Source organism: Platichthys flesus, chromosome 5, assembly GCF_949316205.1.
Source record: "Platichthys flesus chromosome 5, fPlaFle2.1, whole genome shotgun sequence".
Classification (NCBI taxonomy): domain Eukaryota; kingdom Metazoa; phylum Chordata; class Actinopteri; order Pleuronectiformes; family Pleuronectidae; genus Platichthys; species Platichthys flesus.
Window position 1 is genome coordinate 9,014,300 of NC_084949.1, and position 27,546 is coordinate 9,041,845.

Consider the following 27,546-nt stretch of genomic DNA (forward strand, 5'->3'; position numbering starts at 1 on the left):
TTTTAAAGTGAAAATGTATCTTTTTATTTGTACCATACATTAATTATCAAGGGCAGAAACTAACCAAATCAAAAAATATATATCAAACAATGATTTTTTTCTACAGGGTTTGGATAAGGTACAAGTCACCATTCAAACTCAATCAGAGCGGTTGCTGGAATCAACTGTAACAAAATGGAAATGTACAAAAATAATAGAGCTTCAGCTGTATTTAGTCAGACTTTACACATTTGCTACCTAATTGCTGCCAACTGAACTTAATGTTAAGCTGGTTTTAGAAGATGTGTATGATTGATGGTTTCAAACAGTTGCTTATGAGAATTCACAGAAATGAAGATGATTTAGACAAATATTAAATTAAATAAAAATCTCCGTTTCAGCCAGTGACCAAACATGAAATCAATTGGTTAAATGAGCACGTTTACTTGACATCAGTATGCAAAACTGGGATGATCAGTAAGTGAAAAAAATCACTTCCTGTATAGACTAAAAGCATGAATGAATTTCTGCCAAAATAAATTAGAAAAAGAAAAAGAAAAAAAATCAGCGGAAACGGTAAAACCGTCTCTCCATGGCGCCACTGTACCCCCTGGGGATTTTTGTAATTTAATTTACATAAGTTTTAAAAAAGAGGGAGGAGGAAAGAGAGCAGATGGAAGATAGAGGGGACGGGTTCATGAGTGTTTTTTCTCCTTTTTCCTATTTTTGTTTTCTTTACATTAGATCGGGATGGCTTTAGGTAAATCTAAGTAAGAATACATTTTATTACAGTCAGACAGAACTTTGCTACTACCTTAAATATACAAGCACAAATACACAAAAATTCAAATCTCCAAAAACAGAACAGAAGACAAAATAAAAACATCCACACTAAATTATTTCTCTTTTATAAACATAAAAGATAAAAACAATATATTTTAGGGGGGAGGGATAAAAGTCCTGTGTTGCTCCTTGGTCTGTAGCTTTTCAGTATTGGTAGAAAATAAAAAAGTAACAATTGAAATGAAGGCGTTTAATACAAATTAAAAAACATTCTAGGGAAATATATACTGTATAAAAACTCTTAAAATGTGTAACTGTGTGTGTCTGTGTGCGTGTGTATGCGCGTGTGTTGTAAATGTTCTGTTTGAAAGACTGCATTTACTGTAGTCTAATCAGAGATGGCTTGGGCACTGCGGGACAAAATCCTTCAATTGTCGTCTTTATTTGGGCGTGTGTGTTGTGTATGCAATGTTTCCCTCGTGCCACATTGAAGGTGTCCTACTCGTGTGTGAACATCAATGGTTTTAGAGACGGATTCTAAATTCTGGTCCATCTGCTTTAGCAAAAGCCACAAAGAAGCTCACACTGCCTCTTTTCTCTCCTCACGCGTACACTCACACACATTCGCATACACACTTATACTCTATTAACAAACAGTACGAGTGACATGCGCGTCAACAGAGCGGACCAGAACTGAGAGACATGTTTAGAGAAACGGGTGGACAAGTCATCCCGAAGCAACTCTCCACCATCGCCAAGCCCCACTGCCCTGAATCCCCTGCACCCCGCCCCTTAGTGTATGTAAAACGTCAGCGTGGAGAGGTCAGTGTGCACAGTTCTTCCCTGGATTTAACCGCCACTCCTGCTTGGTCACATCTACCAGGTAACTGTCCAAACTGAAAATTAGCAAGAGCAGATGGGACGTTTTGTGTATGAGATGAGGGAAGGGAGATGGAGGTGGGACACTGTGCCTAAATATTAAAAACTTGTAAAACTTCCTCTGGCACAGGAGGACAGAACGAGCTCCCTTGGGCTACTTGTGTGTGTGTGTGTTAGTGTGTGTGTTGACTCTGAGCTCTACAGTGATGTCTCGGTCGGTGAGCAGACGATGGACTGTTGCTGTTGCACTCGTGGCTGTTGGGGGGGGGGGGCGGGGTGGGGGCCGAGGAGTGACAGACAAGGGCTTGTGTTGAGGTTGCGGGGCTCTGGGGCTCTACTGCGATGCCTGTGAGGTGGGGTTGTCGCTCTTGCTCTCCTGGCTGGACGGGGCCTTGTTGTTCCAGGGCGAGTTGGAGCCCAGCGCTGGGGAGTTGTTGAAGCTGTCCTCGTCGTCGATGCCGTTGGCCGCGTCGAACTGCGTATTCTCCAGCCGCGTGATCAGACGCTCGTCCTCATCCCCGAACTCTCCTCCCATCAGAGTGGGTTCTCCCACCACCATCACATCCTGCAGGGATAAAGTTACAGAGTTATTTGCGTGTGGAGGTGTGGTGCAGCAAATATCATGTCAAAAAGGGGGTGAACAGATGTTTTTCGTGTAAATTGTTTGTTTGTTTATACTGACTGTGCCTTTGTCTTCATTGTGTAGTTTCTGCCAGGAAATTGACCAACTGTTAGACCTTCATGATAACAGTCGTATTTATTCCTAAATAACTTGTCACACTTCATTCCAATCAAGTTATCTCCATTATCTTACTTATATGATACCTTTTTTTTTTAAATAGTAAGTTCAAGTGGGACTACTTGTTATAGCAATGTACAAAAAAAGCATTGCATTACATACTGTGTGTCCCACTTTCAACCCAGCAACAACTCTATTTATGTTGTCATTTTGTTTCAATGTGATATGAGAATTTCCCTCACTAAACCAATGAAGCAGTGTTTCAGTGAACATAGGTGAAATAGCAAAGAGCTGACACTAGATGGTAGTGAAGTACTCACTGGGACTTGGCTGGAAAGAGGGAAGCCACTGCCAGGGCTCTTCTTTTTGTTGTTGTTGTTGTTATTAGTTCCTCCTCCTCCGCTGATGGTGCTGCCCCCTGACATCTTGCGCTTCCGCCGTTTGTTAGGGGCCTGTCTCGATGGCTCGGCTGCGGGGGAGAGAAAAAGAGTCACTCACAAATACATATAAGCAAAAGTGTTTGTGTCTGCGTGTCAGTGTCTGCGGTTCACCTACCGGGTGGTGCTACCATCCTCTGCCACTTCTGGAAGAGGCAAGTCTTGAGGCAGTCTCTGGGGCTGAGACTGTATGTCTTGTGTCTGGACATCAGCTCCTGCATGGGCTCAAGGATCACACACAGCTGGAAGAGGGAACAGAGGGAGGCAGCAAGTTACAGGTTGCACATTCTTTAAGATCACAAGATATGCTCTAATTGATTTGATCTTGATACTATTGGCTGGTGTTTTAACAAATGACATCACAAGTGGATCTTGAAATTTTTTGCTGTTCATTTGTATTTCTATCAATGTCCTGGGGACCTGAGTCCTGTGTAGGACTCCAGGTACAGACGTGCAGACATTATTTTGACAGGTAGTACCTGGTGAGCGCTGAGGCGTATGTCAGGGTACCTTTTGATTTCTGGATGTTTCAGACTTTAAATAAACACAGTTTGAGGCCCATGTCTGACTAACTCTTTGAGCAGCAGCCTTTAGCCACAGTTTCTCATCAACAACAGCAACAAAACCATGATGGGATTCCAGATGCAAGAGGTGTGGTGCTGTTAAACTACTGACTGAACTGGGTTTTACCAGCAACGCTGCTGAACTGGCCAGTCGATTTAAATAGACATCACAGACAGAGGTAAAATGGTTTGGGATGCTTGTCTGTCTATGCGGAGAGTCTGGCAACATACAATTGTAAGACTTCGGTTCAGTGTCTGGGTCGAATGAACCCAGAAAATATAATGCCAGGTGTCTTTTATGGTCAGGTTAACACACAAACAATACAATATGAATATCAGTGATATGTGGAAATGTAATGCTAAAAACCGAGGCTGTGCATAATGTCTCTGCAGGTGGGTGACAAATATAAAATCAACTTTGGACATTCGAATCAGCTACTGCTCTAGTTTGAAAGCCTATAATGATGAGATATTTATTCAAAGCCGTTACTAAATGATGAGTGGACCATGATCCAAACACAATGAAACGAAAAACATTCAAGTAGCACGTTATTCTTAAATTAAAAAGGTGAACAAGTGCTCAACTTACTCGGAGGTAGTTAAGGGTGGAGTTTGACAGGCCACATCTTGTTATATTTTTGGACAGCTGGTCCAGCATCTGTGGGTCCTGGGCCTGGGAAATTAATTAAAAACACTTATAAAAACACTGGCATTTCTCTCCTGGGGACTCACCCTAACCACTTCTTGACCAATCTCAGATTCCTTGGGCCCTGACAGATTAGCTTGTTGTGTCATCCACAGTTTATAGTCTACCTAGTTTCTTTAACACGAGTTGAAAGTTTCTACACACAAAAAAACAGCAATACTTTTTGTCGGTGTTTTAGGTCTAGACAACATTTTGGCTCATTTCTTTTAATCAGCTAATAGCCAATGCATTTCCCTCAATGTGTTCCGCCTACTCAAACGTGATGAGTCAAGCTCGAAACAGAAACCAGAGGGCTACTGGCCCCGGAATCAAAGTCTCTTACCTGCAGATTCAGCAGATTCACATGCATAATCGGTTTATAGAGATTAGTACTCGAATGACCCTCACCTAACCATAACCTCAACCAATGTCGCAAAAATCTGCCCTTTCCCAATGTGGGACATGGGACACAGGTCTTGTTCCCAATTCGCTGGTCTTTAGTCTGAACTTTGTCCCCAAATGTAGCCTATGACAGACACAGTTCACGTGTGCCAGTGTGCAGTCACTCACATGCATGGCCAGTATACTGCGGGGGATGAGTTCACGGTGTTGTCTGATGCTGAAGTGCCACGTCTTTATCCTCATCATGTCGTCAAACATGAACTCCAGATACAAGCGGCCCTCTACACACACCTAAAGAATGGCAAAGGACCGGGGTCAGTAAAAAGCAAGTGAGCAGAAAAATCTGAACAAGGAACAGGACATGCTGCACTTCTATTCAGAGATTTAGGATTAAAGTCACAACCGAACACTAGGACGTAGAGTTTCACCATCCCATTTAAATCTGAAACCAGCACCGTTACAGATTATTCGTCATGACTGTTATGTGTCCAGTCCCTATGCATGGTAAAATACACACCTGTGTGAACATGGGCTTTCCATTCTGAGTGACCATGGTGCACTGATCACAGTCGAGGGAGACAAAGTTGTTGTGGAAGGATTCCTTGGGATGTTTCAGCACGTAGTAGAGCTCAGTGGCACCGCCCTCAAATATACTCCGGAAGTACCGTGGAATCAACGTCCGGCCAATTGCTGGTGAAGGGGGAGAAACAAGGTGTATGAGAAAAGTAATCTGGCACAATACACAGTCCATTAAACTAAAGGTATGAAATGCAACAGGGACAGAAAGACTATATGTTGCTGTGACTTTGCTTCTTACTGTAACGTTTGGGTCCATCCTCCAGACAGAAAGTAATGGTCAACATGGCGTCATCTTCAAAGAACTCTGTAGTAAATGCGTCCCACCACAGGTTATCACACTCCTACAGGAAGAAGAAGGGACCAAAAATCACTCACCAACACCATCTGGATTGTGTGTGTGTGTGTATATAACATGTAGCTGTGTGTGTCTACGAACCTCTGTCCAGTTCTGTAGCCGTTTGTTAAGTTCAAATATTCTGTAGTCTGTCTGGTTGCCATATGGTGTGTGCCTCCTGTTCGACCATGGAAAGACAGGGGAGAAAGAGGAGGAATCAAAAGCAGGACAGCATTTAGCTTTTGGCAAACACTGAAGTGAAATAAAGAAACGATTCTGATCACTATATGGTTATTGCTCTCAAGGCTTATTTACTTTTAGGGCTGTTTCAGCACTTAGTCGAGCCTTGTCGCGGACTAAACTAAAAAGATAAGAACACAACTTCCCACGACCTTATCTATACTTGTGTAATTATTGCGGTTTTCACACTAGCTGGAGATAGGGGGGGATAATGTAGCTCTTACCCCATTCCTGGCTCCAGGTATGTGGGAGGATACATTGGGGTGGGACTGGAGAAACAAGAGACAGGGAGATTATTACACTCAGCTGTAGATCTAATATGCACTGCTTCTGGAGCCTGTCCATCTTTATGACCCTGGGACGTGAGCCAAGCAAGGAGCAAATTAGATGATACAAGGAGACAGTAAATAGAAACACTTCTCAAATACACATACATCAACTGTCGCTGATTTGCTTACTGCAAAGACAAGCTGTGAATTAATGGGCACAAGTCTGTAGTCACAGGCCCCAACCATACCAAGCCATGCGAGTTAAATCAATTTCAGTATTAAAAATAAGTCTCACGCAGCCGGTTCACAATTCAACAAGCATTTACCATGATAATGGGTGGTGTTAATAAAGAAGATCAAAACTAAAAACAGACAATGGGAACCTCTTTTCCCAAACCTTTGCTCAAATATCACCAATAAACCTTCCAGCACCAACAGGCACAATCAACCTCTGTCTAAACTATTCACGTGAAAGTGTGACATGAGAAACAGCTCCATTAACACGAGATTCATCTCAACATCTTCAGGGCTTTTTCATGATCTGCTGAACAAATACAGTCACTCGCAATACACAATTCAAAAACCAACTCCATTTAAACTACTTCCTATAGTTTGTTGACTGGTCCGCCAACCAGATACCAAGCTGTCTTTTCCAGACACACATCCATCTTGTTGCAGACACTGATCTCATGCAATAAGACCAGCATGTGTAGAAGATAGAACAATTTACTTGTATAAATGGATACCAATACTCCAATGTAAACCTGAATAAGACAACAATCTGAATACAACACTTTCATGTAACCACCATTATCTGATTCTGAGATCATTGATAATCAATATTCTCAACTCAGCAATAATTTAATTAGGACAGTTGGAGTACTCTGACATATTGTCATATTATGTTGAGAGGTATATGTATTAATTGCATTATTCAAGTTTTCACAGCATTTTGCAACATAAGCATACAGCAGTTGACAACATACGCTCTGGGTGTTGGAAACATTTATAGGAGTGATAGCTTTTGCAAGATGGTAAGGGTAGCATCATAAATTAAACTATTGCAGGTTGGATTTAAAAACAAGGATAATATTGGATGTAATGCCTTAGTGGACATAATAAAGTGAGTCATGGATTGGGTTATACTCTGTTACACGTACACAGACATATTAATGAAATATTCTATTGGCAACTCATGTAAACACCAACATCTAAATAATGTACTATTCTAAATAAGGTTAGTATACTTGTGTCTCCTCATCTAGAGCAGACTCTTAAACACAGCAAACAGACAAGCAACTCACCCCACGTCTCTGTCCAGCATGGTGCCGGGGTGGAAAGGGGGGAAAGTGCTACCGTTGGGGGGCTCCTTGGGGGAGTACAGCTTGAATGACTTGGAGGAACAGCCTGGAAGACAGAATATGAGACAGAACATGAATTTCAATGTTTATGTTAATGTTATTGCTTGAGAGGTTACTAAAAAGGGTAATAAAAATGACAGATTACCCCAAAGAAAACCTAAGAGAGCTTAAGTAGACATAACAGGATTAAACTTCCAAATTTAAGAACAACATCTATATTAATGCACAGATTTAATGTCAATATTTAATCCAAAATCAGGTCGTTTGAGCTGTAAATAATAAATAAATTATTTAGAAAAAAGAAGGAACAAGTGTTGCAGTACAAGTGTCAAAACTTGCTACACTCCTAGGTGATGCTTTTAGGTTTAGTTGTTCACTCCATTTGTGGAGTGAAACCTGCACAAACTGATGCTTTTATGTGAGGGATGGAGGCAAAAACAGACTGAACAAACCAGTATGGCCCTGTTTCAGATAGCTGCACTCCCTTACTGGTCATCCCAGTACACCAATCTTGTCGAATGAAGATCCAAAATTATTAGCCAATCATTTTTAGGAAAAAATACTATGCAATACCAAACATCGAAAGACCAATTCAGACTCCCTTCACACAAAGAGCACTGATGAATCTCTCTCACACTCAATCACCATCACACACAGCTCCATCCCTTGTTGTACTCTAATTGCCCAGCTCTCCCATAAAGGCCATCCACGCATAGCAGTCTCTAGGTCACGACCCCGGCCGTCACCATGGTGAAGCCCCGCCTCATTTATGTCTCCCCGTCTTGTCTCTGCATATTAAACATATCTGCATGTGTGTTTAAGGGAGATGTATATCTGGAGATATACAAACGGTGAAAAGGCTTAAATTGTAGTAAAAAGGGATGTTGTTACACAGGGGAAATTGAGACTTGAAAGCACAGCCGTGATGAGAAGTGTATTCAAGATATATATTTAGACAATTTTAGAGTAAAGGGAGAAACATGCAGATGTATCCGGGATCTCCATGTTTGGGTTGGATTCAGCCCAGCACAACATTGAACTGGGAGGGGATACACATGAAGCTGGTGTTCAAAGCACTCCTCCTAGCAGCAGTCTTGACCCTTCTAGTTTATAGACTAGTTGGTTTCTACTGTGTGTGTGTGTGTGTGTGTGTGTGTGTGAGTCAAAGCTGCCTGTTATAGTCCACACAAACCTTGAGGTAAATAAATGGTAAGAAGTTTTTATTGAATAACAAAGACAATCAGGGCAGCATTTGCTCCTTGAGCATGGAAAGTACCCTGCCTTCACTTTGCGGGAAACAAACAAGTTGTTTACTGTGCATCAACACTACACCATGGGCTGGATGCAGCACCAGAGGAAAACAAATGGGGTTGATAAATAAATAAATAATCGATGGCGATGTGTCCATTAGTTGTTGAGAGCTCCATTAGCTCCTCTCCTCTCCTGTTAGCGGTTAATGACAGGCAGTCCCAATCACATCAACTGGACTCCACTTCCTCCACTGGGAATCATGTTCCCCTCTTCCCTCCCAGTACACTGTACACATGCACACATTACACATGCACACATTACACATATCCTGCTGGCTTTGAAATATATACTCGACGAACCTTCAGAGCCAATCTCCACCTCTGATGTTCAGAGAGATGGAAGCTGAAAAAAACAGATCTCATTCAAACACACGATGTCCACCAAGCATTATATTCATCTGATCTGAATAAGAATAACCTGTCGTGTTTTGGAGCTCTGCCACTCCATAGTGCCACCATGGCTGTGAGGGGGACGAGTCAACTCTCCGAAGGGGATGCAGGCTATCGCTAGGTTTTAATCACGCATTGACCCGTGTTAGAAAACTTTTCTAAACAAAATACGACTTCGATGCAGAGTTTGTGTGTACAACTACACTTTAAATGACATCTAAAGCATCCGGGCAGCTCATACGCGTAAAAATCAAAGCACATTTAACGAGGAGTTCGCTGGTTACAAAGGCAATTAGAAAGGCAACAAGCGCATAATGCTAACACTTAGCTTACAGCGAAGCTAAACATAAAACAGGTGATCCAGGAGCTTCGCTTAAAACACAAACATGCACTGATTTAAAAAACAACAGAAAGCCATGTAAACAGAGACAAAGCAGCATGACTGACCCATTTCCAACCTCCGAAAACCCGACACTACACTGGCTCTTAGGCCGAGCTAGCGTTAGCAAGCCACTGCACAGTTAGTAGCCCGTTAGCCTTCTTGCTAACGCCTTAGCGTTAAATCCCCTTTCAATGCGAAAGCACCGACCCAAGAGGAGAAAGTCGCCCCGCGGCGGCCCCGGAGCCACGGCCGCTACCTCCGGCCGCTGGCTGGTGGGCTCAAAGTGCGTGTGTGTGCGGGGGAAAGCGACTATTTTACCTGCGGAGAAGTCCGGTCAGAAAAATTGATGTTTACAGATCCGTGGTGATGGACCGTGTGTACGCTCCGTGCGTAAAGACGGAAAGGCCCGCTGGACGGCGGTTGGCTGGACGCGACGCACCGACACAATACGTCCCTCGGAAGGGGATCAATTAAACACTGAGACGGAACAGGGCCTGGATCACGGGAGTCGCTCGGTTATGTTTTGTCCCGCATGAGGCCTTGTCAGTGGGCTGAAGCCTGCTGTGGGTTTACATACGGACCCCGATGAGCCCTTTGTTCACGGGAGGACATGAACAATAGCTGTGGGCCCTCCTCCTCCTCTCCCTCCGCAATGCATTTACTCCTCTCTCCTCTGCCCAGCACCGCCAGCCGCCCTCTCTGTCCCCACTACTCCTCCCCCACTAATGCACAACTGCACATAAAGCTTGTCTGCTAAGCATTTTCCCCTCTTCCTTCCTCCTCCCTGCATCCCATCATTTCCCTGTAACTGACACAGATGAGAATTGGCTAAACGCAGCCGAGTGGAGACGTGTGTGTGTGTGTACGTGTGTGTGTGCGTGTGCAGAAACAACGATCATGCTGCATGCAAAGTGCTTTTCATGTTAGCCTAATTAGAGCACATCAGCTTCCTGCAAACAGCTGAAGTCAGACATTGACAGCCTGGTCAAAGTCACATTCTAAATATACAACACACACACAATATATATATATATATATATATATAAGCACACACACATTTGTTTTACACTATGCCCTTTTTACAGTATTTTATTTAAATGTGCTTATTGCTTGTACTGCATTGCTGGGCTTACCAGTCCTGATCCTATAATCTAAACGTAATTATAACGCATAACTCTAAAATCCAGTCTTGACCCTCAAACCGCCCAATGATAGTGGGTCGGAAAGTTAGGACAAGGCCAAAATGTTCTTACTTTCCTTAAATGTCCAGAGGTCTAGGCAAAAAAAATTCCTCACCAGGATATCTGTACAATTACAAGTACGAACACACACACACACACACACACACACACACACACACACACACACACACACACACACACACACACACACACACACACACACACACACACACACACACACACACACACACACACACACACACACACACACACAGCTGCGTCTCCATAACTTCAGAGGACATTACATAGACTTACATTGATCCCCCAGAGATTTACTCCAACCTTAACCCTAGTGATTACTTGCCCAACCCTAACTCCTAACCCTAACTTTAAAACATGTTTCCACCTAGGACTTGATTTGTGTCTCTTTAAGGAAGAACGGTCCACATAATGTGACTGTGTGCCCCCCCCCCCCCTATACATGTACACGCACACACATGCACACACGATCAGAGCCTAAAGTAAATTAAGATCCAATAAATTAATTTTCAAGTAAGGACAACACACTGGGGTTGTTTACATATAATCGTGCTTTTGAGTTTGTACACTGAAACTGTCTCCAGGGCAGATCAGTAAATCCAATATCACTGAGAATCTCTGCCTCTGTCCCTCTCTATCTCTCTCCTCTACACGCACGCATGCACGCACGCACACGCACACACACTCAGGAAGCACTAAGCCAAAAGGAGAATCCGATAGGCCTCTAAATCTGCTTAAATCGCCTCAAATTTTAATCAGATATTCAGATCACAGCCAGCAAGGTCTCACCCATATGTCCAAAGTTGGAATATAAAAAGAACAAGTAGTATTAGGTCAAGTCAGGAGCTTTACAGATATTTATGCAAGAGCACTTCATAATATTTGCTAATTTGTTATTGTCCTTCAAGCATTGTTGAATGGTGATCCTTCACTTAGGTTGAAAATACTTCCCACGCTAACACAGAGGCAGGTACCTTCCCCTGCTGGTGACTATTTAAAGATGTCGAAGCCCCCAGTATGAATATAGTCCAGATTCATAGACTAACCGTGAACACAGGGAGTGAAAACACAATGTTTCATAAATGATGTATTCACTAATTAAGCTGCTCTTGTGAGCCACTCTGTGGAAACAGTAACCTGGCTTTCACAGAGGCTTTCACTGGAGCAGATCGGTAATGTTATTACAACATAATTCAACCTTACGTCGGGTGCACAATTTAAAACAGTGTGACCCATAGATATATGGTGTATGCTCAAGACCTGTTGTAATTAAAAAAAAAATCTAGTTCACAGTGATAGTAATGATGCTCATAATCTGAAACATTGCAAATCCAAATGTGTTTTATCAACATGAAATGATGATTGAATCTAGTTTGTACAACAAATTGTGGCCCAGAGCATTTTAAGAATCAGCTCTACTGGGTGTGACATTTAAGAATCAGGATATTGGGAGCATGACATGAATTTGGAATTATGATGTACTGTTTTGCAAAAATGTACGATACATGTCTGATTACCTGTATTGAAATATGTACCCAGTTTGACCATATATTTACAATATTGTTTTACAGAAAAAAGGAAAGAAAAACATAGGGGGAAAAAATGTCATGCATTCGTTAATTTTTTTACTGGACCACACTAACGTGAAAACAACAATGACTATAATGTGACTCATAAGAGGGCATACCTCCGCAAGACCCAACAGTCCCCTTACATTCAATCAAGCAGCACCTAATTTCACTCAGTCATAGATATCAGTTCCCTAAATGAGATCCATGAAGTTGTCCCTGGGAAAAAGAGTGGAAATATAAATAAAATGGCCTGTTGCTCTAAAATTCATAGATATAATCTGTATCTGCAACAAAATGTTATGAACCATGCTGCATCCATCCTTCCTTTTTGGGTAATGTTGCTAACCAACAAACAGACAGACAAGAAGGATATGCACTCTCTGAGCATAACTTCCTTACGTGTGCAAAATGAAGATTTCAGCCCAAATGTGGACCACTTCACAGACTCTTATGTGTGAAATCTGGAGTATGGTGAAGTGCTGTGTCTCAGGGAGCCAGACATGTAGAGAGGATAAGCTGCTCCGAGGCATGTCTCTCACCCGACCGGCAGCAAAGATGGTGGTGGGAGTTTATATATATTGGTTTGACCATAGTAAGCCTGTGGCATGAGCACTTCACTGCTCACAAGGCCCCTGTCAGTCTTTTTGCAGCATCTTTGTGTGTCCAGCACCAGGGGGAGGTGTAGTCAGTGGTAGCTTAGAGTGTCTGTTGTGGGTGACTTATGTGGATTTGCCTATCTTACATTCTCTGGCCCCTGTAGCCATGGCAACACGAGCAGTCAATGTTGTCACAACGTGAGAGAGAGCGGCTAAGAATCATCCATGGAAGTGGACACACAAGGGTTAATCCTGTGTGTGTGTGCGTGCGTGTGTGTGTGTCTCCAAAGCTCACCCATTGAAATGGTACATGACAGGGTTAATCCCCAGTGCACGTGTGTGTGTGCGTGTGTGTGAGCAATTGTGATGGGGTGATTGAGAGGGGGTGGGGGTGGGAGGTGTATCAGGATAAAGCTTGGAGGGCTTACACACACCGTCTCTCTTGCTCTCTGGCATAGGGCAGGCCTTATCTTCAACCAGCACCGCGGCCAGCCTCACACATCCACACACCCACACGCGCACACACACAAACACACACACACACACACAGACACACCTAGCTGCCTAACCTTCACTTCACCAGCACGCTGCCTCATTTCCTCAGTTGCAGTCACACATTCACACCTAAACCCATAAGTCCATGTATAATATGTGATTAAAGCCGGAGTGTGCAGTGCCTGAATAAACTCCCTTAAATGCACAGTGGGGTGCTTTCACTAAGCTTACACTTAAACCCAAAAGTGCAACTTGTTAAGTTCACCTTTGTCAAAGTCGGTTAAAAAATGCAAAGGGCCAAACTTGTACAGCATTTCTCTACAACAACAGAAACACCTCAGAAAGCCATTTTCTTTTTTCCCTGCTGGTTTTGTTGTTGCTTGACCTCTGTTTTTTTATGTCGATGAATCAGGTACAATATGAGAAAGACAAAAAAGGAAAAGGTCAGCGAGATGAACTTACCGTCCCCGAGTTCTAGCTGTTCTGACATCGCCATTTTGTCACCTACAAATGCACTTTCACAGCCTAACACTGCTCTGACTCGCAGGCTGGGTCTCTGTTTTCATGCCTGTTCCTCGCTCTGATATCTCCCATGTCCAGACTGTCAGGCTCAGGGGCACGAGGAGGGGGGAGGAAGATGCCTACGGTCTGTGTGTGTGTGTGTGTGTGTGTGTGAGACTGTGTGTGTGCGTGCTCATGTGCAAATGTGTGCAGCGGGCCACTTCCACTCACTAGTCAACAGGAAACCGAACGGCACACACATCTGCCAGAGTTCTGATAACAACCGTCCCAGACGCCCTCCCCTCGAGAGGAGCCTTCAACACTGATCTGAGAACAGTCACATGTTGGTACAACTGCAGAAAAGTCCCTAATTGAACTGATCCAGGCACGACCACAAGAGCTCACTTTTTAATGAAAGTGACATCAGCTAAGTGTTATTTCTTCCTTTTCCCCCCAAACAGGGAAAAAACAAAGCCACTCCTGTTTTCATTGATTATATTGACCTTCTCTCCCCAGTGTAATGTTTCATAGCTTGTACCACTTGATAGTATTTGTCATTATGACAGCTTGGCCAGCTCCTTGATAAGAAAGCTTCCCACGCATCCACTCAGTGATCACTGTCGGACAGGTTTTATTTGTTTGGCAGCTCAGCGTCTTTGCTCCGTTAGTGGATCAGCTGGAGGGACACAGATCTATCTGCCTGATTCAGCTCCGAGGAAAGATCCAACTCACAAGCTGTCACTTTTTTGGAGGCATCAGCTTTAATTTATCAGGAACGGGCCAGCAGCAGCTCAGTCTGAGTCACAGACAATTGTTTGATGTGGAACCTTAATTTACTTGAGTACTTCCATTTAACTTATACCTTTAGTTTTTTCATCACAACGGCAATGTTTTACCATTCAAACACTCCACCATATTTAACTGGCAGCTGCATAGCTACTTATGCAACAAATGCAACACTACGAAAGTAGAATTGCACTCAGTAGAGCAGTGGCTCTCAATCCATGGCACACAGATTCATCTATTAAAATGATTATGATGCATGGGTATTGTTTTCTGACATGGTGAAACTATTTTTTGTCTCATATCTTGCTAAGACAATTCTTTTGTAGTTTTCTTTCACATAACTATATGTAGAACTCATTCCAAGGGGGTCCCTGCAATATGTATAATTACAAATCTTGGGGTCCTTGACTGAGAAATAGTTGAGAAGCCTTGCAATAGGGCACATATCTACCTCACTAACCAAGGTTCAACAGTCCTTTCCTTATATTAAAGGCCAAATTACTTTGCTAAGCTTCACATTGATGGAAGTTACAAATAGTTTTTGTTACCATACAGTAGCTGGAAAAATACACCCACCAGAAACCACATTAACATTTTTATTTGGATCGGCACAAAATTGCACACACTCATCAGAATCAGTTCTCTAAATATCAATTCCAGAGTCCTTCCCCTGATCCAGACCTGCACCAAAATTGAAAGGGTTCTCTCCGGATCAATACTGCGTCCTTCCACCAAGTGTTGTGGAAATCCCTCCAGGAATCAGAACCTTTTTGCCTGAGGTAACAATCTTCTGTAAAAGTATTTTTACCTCAGTTAACACAATGAAAAAGCAACTTACAAGTTAATTACTGATAGGATCAATTTCATGATATATCCCTGCCTCACAAAGAAAAACTGCTCTTACTGCATTTTTTTGTCCAAACCATCACAATCAGATAAAACTACAGAGACAACGTGAGCTGGTGAGAGACAGTCATCTCCAACATCTTCCAATTTGATTTGTTGTCCCACTTTAACAAGGATGCAGCTGGCTCCAGTCATGGCGTGTGAAAACATCTCCACTAATTAGAGATAATGATCTCCGTCAACGATTTGTCATAATGAAGTAATGAGTCTGGCAGTACATTAATTTAAGGTATTACTTCATGTGTTCTCACCCTGAAAATATGAAACCTCCTTTCTTCCAACTTCATATTGTTTTTGTAAGCAATGCTCTCTGCCATCGTGGGACAGTAAAACCACAAGATGATGTTAATGTGTCCGTCAGTGTGTTGCCTTCATGTTTATTCCATGGAAATGATTCCTTGAAGACTCCACTGTGTGATATATGGACAGTTTTATATGAAAAACAAAAGAAAGTGAGATGTGAAAAAGTCCACAGAGACATTTGTTTCTGTAGGTAGAGGAGAGTAAGAAAGCCAATGATTCTATGAAATGTACATAGTTTACAATAAAATGTCTGTTTTAGAAAATTTGGTGAGAGGGGTTATCCCTTTTAGTTTCTTAGCGTTGAATCTTTTTAAGCTTATAAAAGCACTTTGATTCATTCTGAACCATCAGTGACTATTGACTGACCAATTGGTTTTCACATCCTCAAAACCAGGACAAATCTTTTATAATAATAAATTGATACTGGTCACCTTGACCTCCTGTCAAATATAAAGTGGAAAATTGCATTCGGCCCTGTGGGTTGTCATGGAGGTGGGTCTCCATCTTGGCTGATATTTACAACTGCAAACACTGCTCTCATGGCCTGTTTGACTCATTTTACAATTATGTTATCAACAAGCCATCAATTGATTAGAAGCCATAACGACTACCTAATGGATTGCATTGATTTATTATGTTTTTAATATCCGGATTAGTCACACACACAAATTCCTGTAAGGTTGCTTGAGCCATAAATATTTCTCCATTGATTTTTCAGAAAATGTAATAAAGTAACAACACTGTTGTGGTTAAAATGTATAAAAACAGTGACAAAGGATTGTATTTACACTGTACATTGACTACCATAGTGAAAAATAAAATATAATAAATATATATTATACCATCACACTCACAGAGGCTCTTTTTATGCATCAACACTTTCTTATTGGCTTCTTTAAGTATTATTTATTTACTACCTTAGTTTAAGGGCTTTTGCATGTAAGTTAGGTATTTTTTACAATATTGTATTGATACTTTTACTCAAGAATCTAAACTTGGAAAACACAACTGTCATACAGAGTTTTTGATGAACTTCGTTTGAAGGAGCAAATAAAAGAACAACTTTACATAGAACAATGCTAATCTCAGCTGTAGTGCCAATGTGCTTTCCAAGTGAATGCAAATGATACTGTTGTAATTCTACAGAGGCGCATCAACATAGAAGGGACCCACAATCAGAGGTAGTCCTTTGACGGCAGCATCCTCTTGTGGCCGCAGTGTGTTAGTGTGTTTGTTTTCATCCTGTCCATCAGTATTTTCTCCCTGGGTGAATTCCAAGCTCAGGGTTTTATCTGGCAGGCGAACACAGGCTCACTGCAACAAGGGAACTTCAGAGGGCCAGAGCATCACATTTTATTATAACAGGCTGATGGCTGAAGGGATTAAATAAAAGAGAAGGCTGGTATGTGTCAGTGTGTCATTAATACATGTGTGCGTGTCTCATAAAAGTGTTTCTCAAAAATCCACATTATAGCAACTCTTAATCATCATTATTATTAATATTACTATATGTATATATATGTGTATACAGTATATATATCAATTAGATTATGCTTCCTATTTTTGCCCTGATGCTGGCATTTTACAGGTGGCTGAGTGTGTGAGATTTTGTGTGTGAGTATGTGTGTGTGTGGCGACTGGTGTCTGCTGACAGCTGTGTGAGGGGGAGATGACAGTGCCCTGATGCTGCGTTCTCTGTTCTCTGGGAGCCATTTTGTCTGTCTCTGATCTCAGAGTCAGGTCTGCCCCCCACACATCCATCCCTCCACCCCCGAGCCAATCACGTCACCGCTCAGCCTTGCAGAAAACATAAAAACACAGTCTGATCACTCTCTCACTCTCTGTCTCACCCACACTCCCTCCCTCCCTCCCTCCCTCACTCACTCCTCCTGCGCTCCTACAGTGCTCATCTCCCACTTGCCTCTCTCTCCACACTGCCCCCCCCCCCCTTGTCACCTCACGTACGTTTCTCCTGTTTTCTCCTCCTCCCCACCTCCTCATCCTCTCTTAATCCACATCTTTTCTCAGTTCTCTCAGTTCTCTCTCTCTCTCTCTCTCTCTCTCTCTCTCTCTCTCTCTCTCTCTCTCTCTCTCTCTCTCTCTCTCTCTCTCTCTCTCTCTCTCTCTCTCTCTCTCTCTCTCTCTCTCTCTCTCTCTCTCTCTCTCTCTCTCTCTCTCTCTCTCTCTCTCTCTCTCTCTCTCTCTTCCCCCCCCCCCCTCCGTCACACCCTCCTCCTCCTCTTCAGGCTCCCTTGTGTTGTGCAACCCGCTTTTAAACAGCTCAGCCTTTGTGCGTTTTTGTCTGTTGCCATTTCAGCCGGAGCTGCAGTCTTTACTCATTTTCTTCCAATCAGGGACACCATGTGACTCTCTGCATGAGAGGGCACGGTCCCTTCCCCCTTCTCTCCTGCCTCTCTCTCCCTCCCTCCCTCTCTCTCTCGCCTTCTCCCTCGCCCTCCTCCCTCAATCTAGCCAGCCAGCCAGCCAGGGAACATACGGTAGCAATCAGAGGAGTCAAAGAGAAAGAGGGAGTGAGGGAGTAAGAGGAAGGGAGGATAGAAGTGAAAGAGTGAGTAAGTGGGGGTGTAATGTGAGGTCAGTCATTGACCACAAAGCACGAAACATCTGTATGTACAGCAACGTCTTTTTGTTAATGTATCGCTGATGAGAGTGCGCACACACACACACACACACACACACACACACACACACACACACACACACACACACACACACACACACACACACACACACACACACACACACACACACACACACACACACACACACACACACACACACACACACACACACAGCCTCACTGTTTATGTCATCCACATGTTGGGGCACATGCTGTGTGCGTGTACGCTCACACACACACAAACCCGGAGCCCACACAAGAAGGGGGGAGGATCCCTCTGTGTTGAACACGCCTCTGGAATGTAAACAAGCGAGAGCGACTTAAGAGACAGTGATTCTGAATTCTCACATTTTCTATTCTATTCTATTATATTTTCTTTGACAGTCAGTCAAAGCAGCATCCCCTGACACTCTCTGACTAAATGTATAGAGACAGCAGAGGGAGATAACCTGGCAGTAAATGCACCAGCATCACTCCAGGGTCAAGCTTTGGGTTCATCTGAAGTTGACTTAAGTGAATGGAAGTGACGGTTTCATATTTGGAGGCAGTGTTTACATTGGGTTTCAGTGACCTCGTGTTGTGTACGTGTGAGTGCAAGTATTGTTTAAGGCCCGCAGACTGAAACACTTGTACCGCAGCACGTCTTTAAAACTTACTTGTGTGGTCTTTTTTACCGTTTGACAAATCTGTGTAGAAATCTCCAACAAAGTCGGAGAAACCGGCAGTTGAGAAAGATCACAAGGAAGTCAATTTCAAGAGTAGCAAGTCTGATCTGCTTTTTTTTTTTACTGTAAATGGAGAAAAGAAACCAAGCAGACAAACGGAGAGAAGAGAGAGAACAATATGAGAGCAAAAGTGGAGTGCACAACAATGTGGTCATATGTCTTTTTGGAAATTTCCATGACCACGTTGATTAAGTATGCAATCTGACCGCAAGAGAGCTCAGGCCCGGTTCTTAACAAACGCTCCCGCCTCTGCGTCTTGTTTAACGGCTGAGGTGGCAGCGTTTGCCCTCATAGCATTGGGCGCTGCGTAGAGATTGAAAACACACACGCACACACTTGTGTGAGTGCAGTCACAGTGAACACAGGTACATCATGTTTCCCTTTGCCATTGTGGGCTCCATCCAAACTGAAATACAGCACACACTCGTCATGTGGTGCGTCTTGAGTTTGTCCTGGCTGATACCAGATCTATCTAGTTGGATCACACCGACACACATGCACGCACGCACACACGCACACACACTGACACAACTGGATCCCTCTTCTTTAGTCCTGTGTCATTCCATCATCCACTCATCATTCTAGAAAGCTTTAGCTTGTGTTTTAGCCCAGCATGAGTTGGCATTGTCTCTTAATTTGTTCCTCTGAAACTTTGTGCCGCTAAACAATCTGCCATTTTAAGACTTTCCATACCGCAAAAACATGGGGCCACTTAGTGCTTCCATCTTTCTAATGATTAAAGGCGAGATTGGCATTTGGGGAAATCTGATCCTCGATGCGTGGTTGTCTGAATTTCTCTATCCACATCCCGGCCGTTTGAGGGTCGACCACAGCGGCCACTGTGGGCTGGTAGGCAGTGGAGGGGAGAGGAGGCCACGTCAGGGTGAAACAGCACCACACACACACACAGTGAACTCTACCACACTTCCCTCCTCCTCTCCTGCTCCTGACTAAAGTATGGCAGCAGATTCTGAGTACATCTATCATGATTATGAATGCATTCTCAGCTATAGGATTATATTTTATGTTCTACACATCCCATCAGAAGTGAAACATAAATCCCTGTAACACTTAATAATAAAACTCCTGAAGCTCAGCGGCGCAGGGTTTATTTCTGGACCTTGATTTCCTCTTTTTCTTTCCTCCTCAATCTGATTAAAGTCAATAAAATAAGAAGAATTATCTGTTTTCTGTCAGGCGCTCAACACCAAAACACACAACTGGTCGGCGGCTGCGGGGAGTTCCTCGGCTCTTACAGAAGTGGAACATCTCTCAATACGGTGGTCTAATATGACATATATTAGTCCCTACAGGTTGCTCTCTGTGGCTCTGCTCCCAGAAGCCCCCGCAGCTGTAACTCAACTTTAACCAGTTTTATTAAAAGTTCAGTGTGTAAGATTTAGGGGAAAGGGATCTATTGGCATCAAATTATTATAAAATAATCTGAGTGATGTTTTCACGAGTGAGTTTCATCTAAATTGTGGAAATTGTGGTTTTCTTTACCCAAGAATGTGCCCTTATATTTAAATACTTTATATTTATATTTGCATCTGGAGCGGGACCTCTCTACGGTGGCTGCCATGTTTTTTAGTAGTCTAAACTCGACAAACTTAACAACTTTTGAGTTTTTATAACAACTGTAGGTTACCACAGGTTCTATCATGTTTGGAGGGTGAGGGGTATTCAGCTGCAGCATGCAACGTCACCACCAGATGTCACTAGTTCCTAAACACTGAACCTTTAAGAAGGACGACAAGACAAAACCTTGACCCCCTAAGTAGTTTTGTCATCATCATGTTGCCGATTCGCCTTCGCAGTAGGCGAGAAATTAAACCAGGTTGACGTCTGATATCTCGCCCTCCTCCTGAACAAAGCAGCGGGTCAAGACAGGGTAAAGAAATGTAATGCAAAGGTCTCTACTGTTCTGCCTCTCAGGTGTGCATTCACTGACCTCCTGCAGGATCCCAAGAAGAAAGGACTTATGGGTAAAAGAAAATCGAAAAGGTGGTTATAAATCTCTGTCGCGCTTGAGGAACAACAGTGAGAGTTCCGTCTTCAGGTAGGTTAAACTCATATGCCACTAACCCTCAAACCAATGTAGTGATGTCCATTTCCACTGTGATATTTGTGACAAAAAACTGCTTCAACACGTGAATAGGAAGCATCACCATCCTCATCAAGCTCGCCATTCATCCTAACTGATAATGACACTCATGTGTGAGCTGTGTAATATCAAACGTTCATTAATAACTCTCATGTGGGAAGAGGTGCAGAATCAATCATGCAAGCTTCTGATCAGAGCCGATGAACTTTGCCCTTTAAATGTCACACTTTGATCCTTCCTTTTCTACAGGAGAGGATAGTAAGACTTTCTCAGGATGACCACTGTGGATCGGTGAGTGCAACATCTGTGCCGACCTTAAAAGAATTTGCTGTGAGCCAGAAATCAGCAGCAGCAGAAACTACGAGAACAAAAACAAACTGCCGGAGGGAGAGATGAAGTAGCATTAGTGGTGCCATAGCAACAACTTCATGCACAGATGTCTGAGAAAGATCTTTTCCCTCTTCAAACTCAACAACAAACTGTGAAGAGCTGGGAGTAAATGAAAAAGTGAGAATGGAACAAGAAGACTACATGTTGATCCATCGATTCTGCTTTTTTCTTTGCTCTCCGTCCTCTCAGCTATCACAGAGGGCAACCTCCCATGAGCCTTTGCAAACAGAACCCCAGGGCCCCAGGGCACCTCTCTCCCTGTCTCTCTCTGTCCCAGTCACGCCACAGCAGCGGCTGCACTCACTGACCAAAATAAAACAACAACCAGAAAAAGTCAGAGACTGGCAACAGCAGCAGGAGCAGCAGGGCTGTTGGTAACGGCCACCATCACCACGACAGCTACTTACCGGGACACGCGCAGCCGCCCACGGACATCTTCTCACATGTCTGGTGTGAATCCGATCAGAACGATGGTGGCGGTGGCTCTGTTATCCCTGCTCTCTTCCTCTCCTCGTTCTCGCCAGTCACTGCTGCCGCCACTGAGGCTGCTCACATGAGCGTCTGTTATCCCCACGGTTCACACACACAGACACATACACGCCACCAGGGAGCAAAGATAGAGGGAGGGAGAGGGAGAGGGAGAGCGAGAGGGAGAGAGAGGAAGGGAGGGAGGGAGAAAAGAGTGACGACAAGGGAGAAAAAGGGGAAGAAGAGGTTAAAAAAAAAGAGCGCACACACAAAGGATCGGATTCTCTCAGTTGTACTGTAGCTGTGCTCTGTGAATCACACAGTCTGTGTGAGCGTGTGTGTGTGTGTGTGTGTGTGTAACAGAGTGAGGAGAATTCTGCTCCTGCCTCTGCTCTGCCCTCACCCTCATCAGTCCTGCAAATTACAGCTCAGGTGGGAGGAGAGAGGGAGAAAGGGAGGAAGAGAAAGGGAGGGAATGAGAGGCTGAGGGCTTGAGAGAGAGAGAGAGTGTGTGAGATAGAGAGAGAGAGAGAGAGAGAAAGTGTGTGCGAGAGAGAGAGAGGACTGTCAAAGTGACCTGAGAGGCAGATTTGAGAGAATAACAACCATGTGATGTGGGTCCTTTTTTCCCCCTTTAAATATGTAGAGGCTGTTTTCCTACCACTGCTGCTCCAATGACACACACACACACACACACACACACACACACACACACACACACACACAGTCTGAGTGGCTCATTACATGGAAGGGCAGGGGAAGAGGAAAAAGGGGGGAGGAAAAAGGGAAGAGGAGGAGAGAGGAGCGGGCGATTGACGTGCCTAGGCTCTCGCTCTCCGTCGTCTCCTTTTCTCGCCCAGTCATTCTCTCGCTCCGTTAGTCTTTCTGTCTGCAGTATGTCACACTGTGTTGCTCTCTCGCTTCACCCATCTTCCTGTCTACTCAGCCATTTATCTCCCCTGCTCTCCCTCCCTCACTCACTGTCTCTCCCTCTGTCCTTATTACTCTTTCTTCCGCTCCACCTTTCCCTCCCACTGTCTCCATCTCTCTCTCATCTTTCTTCCATCACTATGTCATTTGTCTTCCCCGTTTGATGCACAAATTTGTGTTTGGGAGTGTGGATGAAAGAGGGGGAACAGTAAGATCCAGGTTATATACAGTACACGCTGACACCTGAAGAATAAGTGGTGATATTTTTACAACAATTACCATGAAAAGATCAAAATCAAGAATGAACTGATCCCAATAAGAATAACTCTTAGTATAGTACACATCGGTCACTCACATTGTAGCAGTGGGAATCATGTTCCCTCATTAGTTTGAACATGGACAATGTTATCTGTTAGGAGTCAGACCCACCTACACAAATGGGTTTGAATCCAAAGCAGAAAATGTTAGAGTTAAAGAAGACCTAGGATCTAGGATATTTCTAAATCAGGGGCCATAAAGTGGTTACAATTTACACTTTGAATGGACAATTATATGTCCAACATCCATGTCCTGATTCAGTAAGGTGTACATTTAAGTCATTCCTTGTTTACTGTTCCCTTTCAACTTTCGATTCAAAGCCACTCTTCATTGAGTATTTCTTTGAAAATAATTACTTATTGGAGCACATTGTGTACTTCATAAAAGCTTAGAAAATAAAGATGTATTGTTTGTGAGTGACTGGTCTATATTGGGTTTTTCATTTTTTTTTAAGATTACTGACAAGACAGGGGCATGTTCAGAGACCGTGGGGTCAGTCAGTGCACCCTGGCCCCATTTCTGGATCCCTCCCTGTTTGAATGGACATTAATCAACTTTGTGGCTAAGTGCAATATAAAGGATATGGGCAAGTTGGAGAGCAGCACATCTTGAGACAGACATATTATAGATGTTGGTGTTTTCATTGGATAGTTTGACAGTAAGAAAAGTATAAGAACGATATTGACAGTTTTATCCTTTAAATGATTGGTTCTCCGAGTTGGGGGGTCAGTACCTGGTACCTGCGTGACCCTCGTGTCTCGACGCTAAGCTACCACCAACAGCTCACTCTATAGGATTTCGCAGGAGGTAGTTGGATATCGCCTCCAAGAAGTCCCCAAAAGTTTATAATCACACACTGCTCTGAAAAAAATACATAAATTCTGCTCATTCAGGCATTTGAGAAATCTTATCAAAGGTCATGACCCCAACCAAGCCAACTGCTTGCATATACACATCAGAGTGCACAGAAAGCTATGTGTATAAATATTTCTATGTATAACCTCTGTATATGCCGTTTCCCTCCAAAATGACATTGCGGTTTTGTCAGATCAGGTTCTCTCTTAACATGCAAAGAGGAACACAAGTCTGGATAGATCGCCTCCCCCACATATTTCTACTTCCTTCTTTCTTTTTTTTAAAGACACTTGCTCTTTGTCTCCCTCCCTCTTTTCCTCACCCTCTGTCTCATTAAGAGAGTGTTAAGCCAATCAGAGAGGGGAAGAAAGAGCAGCAGAAGGAGGGAGATGGAGAGAGAAGAGGGCAGAGATGTAGGGAGTGAGAGAGAGAGAGAGAGAGAGAGAGAGAGGGGAAAAGAGAGGGTAATGGATGGATGGATGGATGGATGAAGGAGGGAGGGAGGGGGGGAGGGAGGAAGAGAGAATAAATAGCTCTGGCGCACTCGTCCCCCATTACCCCGGGAGGGCACTGTCGCCATGGCAATGTGGCAGAAAAAGGATAGCACAAGCATGATGAGCTTACACACAGACACACACTTATACATGAAAACTGTGATTCACACACACAGAATATCTGCCCAAATTAACAGTTTCATAGAGGCAGTTTTGACAAGTTCATACTTTCAAGCCGATGTGTGCACGAAGCAGAGTCCTACACATCACCATCAATATTTATATACGAGCGTGCGGGTGCATGTGCACACACAAAGGAACATTAACAGTTTGAGGAAAGTCAAAACCCACATAAAACAGATAACGGTGGGAAACAAAGCCATGGAGGGAGGTTAAGGTAAAAAGACAGACGGTATAAACACAAACAAAACAAGGAGGTAAGAAAAAGGAGTTAAGAAAAGTGAAGAAGGAGCACATTGAGAACAGGAAAGTTAATTCTGGCATATACCAAGTTTTCTTCGAGTCAGATTAAGGTGTTTCCTCTTTCTTCCGTCCTTGACCCTTCAAGTATTTATCCATAAAACAGCTTAATTAATCGTATTAAATTGATTTATTTCAAGGAATCTGATTTTATTTGTATAGTCCATATTCCATATCAATTTCATCATGGGCTTAACCATCTGTTCAAACCACGAAAAACTACCCAAACATATTTTATAAAATAAGGATAGGGATAGGGATCCCATGTGTGTAGCAGAGGTCTTCTATAAAATAAACAATATTTAAAACATTCAAGTCATAAATAGATTGATGCATCAGGACATTATAAAGTTGCGGTGGATAATGTGTGGCGGTGGCCGGTTACGCATTCATCAGTTACACCAACATTAGCTCCCATTTGAAATCAATTCTGGCCTCACGTGATGTAAGTTGGTCAAATATTCACCTCCTCTACGCTCTGGTTTAGTCTCTACCAACTCCAGAGGGAAATATCTGACTCTGGAGCTGCCGATGCTGCACCGTGTCCAGCAGCGTGTTGCTTACTGTGTTTCTCTGCTGTACAGGTGGTGTACAGTGGGTTTTACAGTTAATTGGCAGACGAGAGAAGCAAGACTGAATCATTACCGTAAAGTGGTAGTCTATAAAAAGACAGAAGCTAAAATGCACTGTGTTAGGTGATCACACCACGAGATTCACACTCTATACAACCGAATGTCAGTATATTTGCTAAGCAACTGATGTTTAGCAGATTTACCAGTTTACTAGAGATGGCATGATACTATTCACCAATTCTTCAGATATTTGGTCATAAAAACGAAAATAATGTAAAAATGGAAATTTGAACCTGATGATTGTGTTAATGAAAAGTGAAGTGATCCAGGCAGGTGATACAATTGATCACAAGGAAACAGTAATGTATGTGCCAGATTTGTGTTATGATCAATCCAACAGAAGATACTTCACTCAGAACCACAAATGTGAACCTCGTGTTGGTGCTTAAGGAAAAATCAGAGAATCAGTAAATTCAGCAGGATATATCCTCCTTGGAACATGAATGTCTAAAATATATTTCCTTGCCTGTGGATGTTGAAATATTTCATCCAAGTGTGTTTCACAATTTGTTTATGCCCACAGTATCAAGACTATCAGATGTAAATTACAGCTCCTGCTGAACTTGCACCATGTCGCTGAGACCTGGAGGGACAATATGATTCGGTTCCTCAGGTTGGACCAGTTTGTCCTGCACAGAGTTCATGTTTCTGTGCATTGGTGTTGACAAAATACAAATAACCACGCCTGCTACAAACAAGCCTGTTGTCGATAACGTAAGCTCCAGAAAATTAGGAACTAGTGTAGAACACACAGCTTAGAGAACGGTTCCAACAAATAACCTAAAGTGAGTAGGACGGGCTTAAAAATGGCTCCTGTGCATTTGTTGCTGCCCACTTGAAAAGTTGTTAGGACTGTTAATCAGCTCAAGAAATCTTGTGTGCATCCAGCCTGAGGGCAGAGAATGAAAGAGGTTGTTCTCAGCCAGCCAGCTCTCTGTGAACTCTTATGTAAGGACGAATCTGCATCCTGTTTCTCTCAGCTGCATTATTGATGCAGGCTTCTGTTACCACGCTGAGTGTGTGTTTGTGAACGTGTGCACCTGTAAGTCACTATACCATCCGCTGGATATTCTCTCACCTCTGCCGCTGTGTAGGAAGGGTGGCCTCCTCCACCTGATGTCTTGTCACTCTTCCTACTCCTCTTTGCATGCTCTCTTGTTCCTTCTTCACCTCTGTTCTTTTTTTTTCTCCTGTATTAAAGTAAGTCCCCTCTCTCTCTCTTTTCTCTCAGGCTTTCATTTCTCACTAGCAGATGTTCTCTGCACCATGTGGGAGGGCATTCCTCATCTCCGCTGTGAAAGAAAAAGAAAAGGACATACTTGAAGCAGAGAAAAATCAAACAAGGTCGACGGCAACACAACTCTGTAACGGCTCCGCTCTTGTGCGCTCTGCGTTCCTCTGTAGAGACGGTGTCAAGTTAAAGATCAGAGGGCTATTGCTTTTTTGTAACACAACGTTCCCATCATTATGCAATATGTGAAAGGTCATAGAAGTGCATAAACACACAAGCACGAAGCAGCCAAGATGACTCAAAGTTGTATAGAAAAATGCTCATATATACAAACACAGATAGCAGCAGCAAGTGTGAGGGGGGGGCAGAGGGAGTGGAGCATATACCCGAGGTGCACATGGGTTCTTTCAAAATTCAAACATGCCAGAAGAGCACCATGGGAGTCATCCTGCAGGTCAAGAGTGAGGCCGGGATGAGAGGCAGACAGGGGGGGGGGGGGGGGGGCTGAAAGGGAAGCGGGACAGAGACGTTTTTCTGTTTCTTTTCTCTTCCCTCGTCCCCAGGAAAG

General features: G+C 43.3%; 1 protein-coding gene across 4 annotated transcripts; it reads right to left on the reverse strand.

The window, feature by feature from the left end:
- ldb1b (LIM-domain binding 1b) lies at nucleotides 1–26,976 on the reverse strand. Of its 4 annotated transcripts, XM_062387383.1 has the most exons (13): nucleotides 26,826–26,976; nucleotides 21,978–22,131; nucleotides 7,194–7,296; nucleotides 5,845–5,889; nucleotides 5,483–5,558; nucleotides 5,285–5,387; nucleotides 4,985–5,157; nucleotides 4,636–4,758; nucleotides 3,970–4,053; nucleotides 2,936–3,059; nucleotides 2,701–2,849; nucleotides 2,324–2,350; nucleotides 1–2,206 (listed from the first exon to the last, which is right to left on the reverse strand). In XM_062387383.1, the coding sequence occupies exons 2-13, from the start codon at nucleotides 22,003–22,005 to the stop codon at nucleotides 1,976–1,978; spliced, it is 1,266 nt and encodes a 421-aa protein (XP_062243367.1). In that variant the 5' UTR covers nucleotides 22,006–22,131; nucleotides 26,826–26,976; the 3' UTR covers nucleotides 1–1,975. The 4 variants fall into 4 exon arrangements, with proteins under 4 accessions (XP_062243367.1, XP_062243365.1, XP_062243369.1 ...); XM_062387381.1 differs by lacking the exons at nucleotides 21,978–22,131; nucleotides 26,826–26,976 and adding an exon at nucleotides 13,677–13,825; XM_062387385.1 differs by lacking the exons at nucleotides 21,978–22,131; nucleotides 26,826–26,976 and adding an exon at nucleotides 9,651–10,050.
- Between the last annotated feature and the right edge of the window lie 570 nt (nucleotides 26,977–27,546).

Excerpts from the sequence above, each read along its gene's own strand:
- ldb1b (XM_062387381.1), bottom strand. The coding sequence starts at position 13,710 with ATGGCGATGTCAGAACAGCTAGAACTCGGGGACG. Across the intron at positions 4,759-4,984 it reads GAAAGCCCATGTTCACACAG|GTGTGTGTAGAGGGCCGCTT; the intron begins GTGTGTATTTTA and ends GCCATTCTTTAG. Across the intron at positions 4,054-4,635 it reads GCAGTATACTGGCCATGCAT|GCCCAGGACCCACAGATGCT; the intron begins GTGAGTGACTGC and ends TTAATTTCCCAG.